The following is a 6,047-nucleotide window of genomic DNA, read 5'->3' as shown; positions in this document are numbered from 1 at the left end:
AGCAACTTACTCAGCCCCGACCGGTGAACCTCCCGCAAGATGTGAGTCATGCCGGCCTTGTAGCCCAGGAAGGCGGTCAGGTGGACGGGCTTGCTCGGGTCATCTTTGGGCCAGGTCTTCACCTTCCCACGGTGACGCCGGCTCCTCTTGTGAGGGAGGAAGCCCAGGTGGCCGTGCCTGGGCGCTGAGAACTTCCTATGGGACTGAGGAGAGGGGAGGGAGAAGAAAAGCCCCCTGAGCCTTCTGGGTCTCCCAATGGGATCGCTAAACACCGTGGCAACTTGGTGTTTAGTCATGCCGGCCACATGACCACGGAAACGTCTTCGGACAGCGCTGGCTCTTCGGCTTGGAAACGGAGATGAGCACCGCAACCCTAGAGTCGGACTCGACTGGCTTTCGAGCAAGGGAAACCTTTAGCTTTACCTTAGGTTTCTTGCATTGGGCAAACTTTTGCATTTTAAAGGGGGTAAAGTTGGTAACATCCAGATGGTGGCTGGAGCTCTCCCAGGATTACAATTGATCTCCAGAAGTCACAGATCAGTTCCCCTGGAGAAAATGGGTGCTTTGGAAGGTCGAATCTATGGCGTTAAGTTCCAACCCCCTTCCTTCCTAGGTCCTACCCCACCTCCCCAAAATCTCCAGGTATTTCCCAAGTGGGAGTTGGCAACCCTGGGGGTGGGAAGAGAAGTATATCAGAGTCACTGCTCCCTCTAAGCCGTGGAGTCTTGTGAGCAAAAATCTGTACTTTGTGAGCTCCTGGCATGAAAGTTGTGAGCCAGCGATCGGGCTCCTGCATAAGTTACGTTTGCTCTGGAGCCCTCCTTCCTGAGCGAAGACGAAAATGGGTGAGCCGGAGGTTGAAAAACAGTGAGCCAGCTCACACTCACTCATCTTAGAAGGAACACTGATTCTACAGTGCTTCAGTTCTGTTCTGTAAGAGACTTGGCCAAAAAACAGCAAATAACAACTGTGTACTGCACAAACCCGAGTTTGTACTGTGGGTTTGTGCAGTACACAGTTGTTATTTGCTGGTTTTTTTGGCCATTGTTTACTGTGGACTGTATTACTGTTGTTGCTGTAAGAGACTCGCACAATAAATTGCCAGCCCAGAAACGAAATCGCCGAGATGGCCCCCAATCACAGAGTTTCTCTGCTGCTCTCACGTCCCATTCATCGGCTACTGCCGCCACCCCCAGCTAGCCCCCAAATACGCACGCGGCCCACGGCAACGCGATACAGACCATGATTAGGCGTCTTCTTCAACCCCCGGGCAAAGGCAGAGAAAGAGGCAACCCGCGAGGGCTCTCCTCCTCTAATACCGAAGATGTTTCTCGGCCCCCAAGACATAAATTTAGCAGCTGGCTTCATGCTGATGGTATATTCGTTTCATACTCGGGCAAGCTGACAGGGGTCAGACACCGCCGGCCGTTGGGTGGGGAGGAAAGGTCATCTGAGAAGGGGTGGGGTGGGGAGAGAGGTGTCACTTTACCCCCTTGGGTTGCCAACTCTGGCCTAAGAGATTCCTGGAGCTTTGGGGCCCGTGCCTGTGAAGGGGAGAATTTGGGGAGGGAGGTCATCGCCGAGAATAGAATTTGAACGCCGAAGCTGCCATTTTCTCAAATGGGAGGGATCTTTGCAGCCTGGAGATCAGCTGTAATTCCAGGAGAACTCCAGGTCCTGCCTGGAGATTGGCAACCCAACTCCTCTAAGGTAAATTCAGCCCCCAGCCATGCAGAGATGAGGGAGAGGGTGACATTTTGCCCAGATTGCCCTCTGATGAATCACTCTGGGACAAACAAAATCAGCATAAGCAGTGTTCCCTCTAAGCTGAGTTAGTGTGAGCTAGCTCACAGTTTTTTAGCATCCGGCTCACACATTTTCCCCTTAGCTCAGAAAGGATGGCTCCAGAGCAAACTAATTTATGTAGTTGCCAAATGGCTCGCTCACAACTTTAATGCCTGTAGCTCACAAAGCAGAATGTTTGCTCACAAGACTCCGCAGCTTAGAGGGAGCATTGAGCATAAGGGATGCCTCTGGGCTCATGCAGAGTGGAGCGTGGGCCCCTGGCTCTCTCAGCCTCACCTACTCCGCAGGGTGGTTGTTGTGAGGCCGACTCAGGTGAGGGAGAACTGCTCTGAGCCCTGGGGAAGGGATAGAAACGTAATAAAATATAATTCAGATACAAGAACAAGCCAGAACAAGAGGAGATTGGATTTATACCCCACCCTTCACTACCTGAAGGAATCTGAGCGGCTTACAAATGTAGGGTTGCCAAGTGTGAAAGCAGCCGCCAGATGGGGACTCCCGGCTGGCGGCTGGAGTACTCCCTCGGATGACCGTGGCCCCGCCCCCAGCGTGCCCAGGTCACTTCCGGGTGACGTGCACGTCAGGGTGGAGTTCCCCCCGGGGCTCGATCCGCCGACGGCGGGGAATGGGCCTCTGGGGCGGGGGTTTCCCCGCCCCCCGGGGGGACTTGGCAAGCCTATACAAATGCCTTTCCCTTCCCCTCCCCACAACAGACACCTTGTGAGGTGGGTGGGGCTGAGAGAGCTCTGACAGAAACTGTCCTTGAGAGAACAGCTCCGAGAGAACTGTGGCTTGTCCAAGGTCATCCAGCAGCTGCAAGTGGAGGAGTGGGGAATCAAACCCAACTCTCCCAGATGAGAGCCCTCGCACTTAATCACTACACCAGACTTGCTAGAAAGCAAGTCTATACACTGGAAAACATAAGTCCAGGCCAGCACATAAAAATGCACTGATCATTATGAGTGGCGTTCCACTTGTCCCTCCTCTGGACACTGATAAATTTCTCTCTTACAGGTCTTCAGACATCTTACAGTTCCGCAGGGCCTGTTAAACGGAGCTCTTCCACCAGGCTTTCGGTTAGGAACCGCCACTGATGAACGTGCCCTAGAACATCTTCTGGCCCGGGACCCTGCTGGATGCTACTTTTACCACTGGGTCGACTTGGAACATTGTTATCATCTGACTTTGTTGGATTCTACCCCTACCATTGGGATACAAATAGAAACAATAAATAAATAGATAAATATTCTCAACCTAGTGTGTTTTTATTCCACCCTTCATCAGACTTTGCTTCTCCTCGCCTCCATTTTGTCCTCACACAACAACCCTGCGAGGTAGGCAAGGCGCAGAAAAGGACTGCCCCCCCCCCAAACACCGAGTGACTGGGGGATTTGAACACAATCTTTCATATCCTAGTCCGCCTCTCACGACAAGACACTACACTGGTACCAGCGGCGGCGGCGGCGGGGGGGTCGGCAAAAAAATCCCCTCGCAGATTTAACTTTAGTCAAGGGGGCCCCAAGGAGAACAACGACGCCATGATAAACTCCCCCAAAACTACACCCTCCAGAATCCCAAGCGCCGGACGCACCTTTTTCGCGCACGCGCGTTTGCCCTCCCAGGAACGTTTCGGAACCCCTTTCTCTAACTCGGCCTCCCATCATGCAGCGCGGCCAGTTCCCTTCGCCTTCCGCCGCCGCGGGCTGCGCGTGCGCACTTGCGTCCCCCCCCCGCGGAGGACGCCATTTTGTCCTCCTGGCCGACCGGGACGCGTTGCCGAGATGCCGGAGCAGTCGGACCGGGACGTGTACCGGGAACCCCCTCGCCGCACGCCGGCTCCCAACCCTCAGTCGGCCATCCCCAACCCCGTCGACCTGATCCAGAAGATATATGAATACACGGTCGACGCGCCCGTCACTGCCTGGAGGAGTGAGTGCAGGGGGCGGGGCCAGGGGCACGAGGGGCGGGGCCAAAAGGTGGGGGGCGGGGCCTAATGGGGGACAGCCACAAAGCGAGAGAATGAGCTCAGGTGCAGCTTTATATTATTTATCACCACCAATGGGGACCCAAAGCAGGTTACGGAGTTCTCCCCTCCTTTTGCATCCACGCAACGACCCTGTGAGGTAGGCTAGTCAGGCTGAGAGTGTGCAATTGGGTTGCCACCTCCACGTTGGAAAATACCTGGAGATTTTTTTTGGGGGGGTGGAAATAATACCAGCAGTCCAACTTCCAAAGTGTTCATTTTCTCCTAGTGGCAATCCCGGGAGATCTCCAGCCACCACCTGGAGGTTGGTAACCCTAGTGTGTGACTGGGGCCAGGACTGGGGCTCAGCGCTAGAGTATCTGAGCCAAAGCCGCTGTTGACCTTGGAGAGAGGAGAGAGAGTTTGTCTGGGCCTTGGCTCAGGTAGCGATGAAGGGGGGGAAAAAACCCCAAGCCAGCCATTTTTGGATAGGTGGTTATTCTGGGGGCTGAAGGGAAGGCCTGCACAGTCTGGGCCGGGCCCCTGGGGCTCCCCCTTGCCAAACAGGAAACGGAAGACAGAAGCTTTCTTGGAGGCAGAGAACAAAACAAGACAGCCCCACCCGTCACAGAGGCAGGCCCTGGAAAATGCAAAACCCTTTCCAACCAAATGCTCACACCAGGGGAGGGGGGGAGTAAAGGGCTCAGTTCATTTTTTGGAGGCTCTATTGCCAGAATCATCCCTGGTAGGATCTTCCTCCAAGGCTCAGTATGAACACGCTTTTAGGGCTCACTCCCTTCTTGAGCACACCTGGGTAAACTTAAGAACATAACAGAGAAGCCAATGTTGGACCAGGACAGTGGCCCATCCAGTCCAACACTCTGTCACACAGTGGCCAAAAACACCAGGTGCCATCAGGAGGTCCAGCAGTGGGGCCAGGACACTAGAAGCCCTCCCACTGTTGTCGGCCCCCCTAAGCACCAAGGAGACAGAGCATCCCTTTGCCCCTGACTGAGAGTTCCTATCTGTACCTTGTGGCTAATAGCCACTGATGGACCTCTGCTCCAGATGTTTACCTTAATTCCCTCTTGAAGGTGTCCATGCTTGTAGCCGCCGCCATTTCCTGCGGCAGTGAGTTCCATGTGTTAATCACTCTTTGGATGAAGAAGAGTGATTAACACTCTTTTATCCGTTCTAACCCGACTGCTCTGCAATGTCCTTGAGTGCCCATGAGTTCTCATATTGTGAAAAAGGGAGAAAAGTCCTTCTTTCTCCACCTGCTCTGTCCCAGGCATAATCTTGTAAACCTCGATCATGTCACCCCTCAGCTGTCGTGTCTCCAAGCCACATTCATGTCTGACTGGCCTCTCAGGAAGCTTCCGTGGCACAGTGGAGGGATTCAAACATGGGTCTCTCATATCCTAGACTGACTTTCTAACCACAATGCCTCTGTATTATATTGGGATTGATTCCTCATGGGGCAGGGAAATCCAATTGAATTCTAAAGGCTTTCCCAAGCTTGGAATGTGCTATTTCAGCACTTCACTTGTCATGCTTTCTTCCACTCCCCAGAACACTTCCTGCGATCATGATAGAACCTTACAGCAACCCTGTAAGGTAGGCCAGGACAATCAATTCTCCCCACCCACCCTCTCTTCCCGAGGCAGCGTGGCACTGTGTGAGCATATGCTCAGGATCCCAGAACTCTGGCATGTATCTTGAAGCCGCCTGAACGTTTCACTTCCAGATTTTATCGAGCGCCAGCACGCGAAACACAGGTTCTACTATTACCACCGGCACTTCCGCCGTGTCCCGGATCTTACGGAGTGCCTGGAAGATGACTTCGTTTGCTTCTACGAAGCGGAGATGCAGTGGGACAGAGACAAGTGGGTATTTCTGGCAATTCAGGTCTGTTGACAAATGGTATTGGGGTTGGGGCAGGGAGGAGATCCATGAATCCTTAGAGCTGAAATGTTCTGCCGAGAATATTTTTGTGATTCTTGTTACTATGGGAAGAGCTGTTCTATCACTACAATTCATGTCTCTACAGCCTGTTTCCTTGGAACGGGAGTTTGTTTCTTTCAGTTTGGCGTAGTGGTTAAGTGCGTGGACTCTAATCTGGGAGGACCGGGTTTGATTCCCCCACTCCTCCACTTGCACCTGCTGGATGACCTTGGGCAAGCCACAGTTCTCTCAGAGCGGTGCTCTCAAGAGCAGTTCTCTCAGCCCCACCTACCTCACAGGGTATCTGTTGTGGGGAGAGGAAGGGAAGGAGATC

At 53.4% G+C, this 6,047-nt stretch overlaps 2 protein-coding genes across 2 annotated transcripts in view; one reads left to right on the top strand and one right to left on the bottom strand.

The window, feature by feature from the left end:
* Positions 1-1,396, bottom strand: part of RPL3L (ribosomal protein L3 like) — a 14,721-nt gene extending 13,325 nt beyond the window's left edge. The window contains exons 1-2 of the mRNA XM_015414941.1: positions 1,242-1,396; positions 11-203 (exon numbers count right to left, since the gene is read on the bottom strand). Coding sequence (XP_015270427.1) covers positions 11-203; positions 1,242-1,244 — 196 coding nt within the window. The 5' untranslated portion in view covers positions 1,245-1,396. The remainder of the gene's footprint in view (positions 1-10; positions 204-1,241) is intronic.
* Positions 1,397-3,513: 2,117 nt separating this feature from the next.
* Positions 3,514-6,047, top strand: part of NDUFB10 (NADH:ubiquinone oxidoreductase subunit B10) — a 6,966-nt gene continuing 4,432 nt past the window's right edge. The window contains exons 1-2 of the mRNA XM_015414945.1: positions 3,514-3,735; positions 5,517-5,655. Of these exons, the coding sequence (XP_015270431.1) occupies positions 3,588-3,735; positions 5,517-5,655 (287 nt within the window). The 5' untranslated portion in view covers positions 3,514-3,587. The remainder of the gene's footprint in view (positions 3,736-5,516; positions 5,656-6,047) is intronic.

This window comes from Gekko japonicus, unplaced genomic scaffold (assembly GCF_001447785.1).
Source record: "Gekko japonicus isolate JY-2015 unplaced genomic scaffold, Gekko_japonicus_V1.1 scaffold3333, whole genome shotgun sequence".
Classification (NCBI taxonomy): domain Eukaryota; kingdom Metazoa; phylum Chordata; class Lepidosauria; order Squamata; family Gekkonidae; genus Gekko; species Gekko japonicus.
This window is presented reverse-complemented; position numbering and strand designations above follow the sequence as displayed.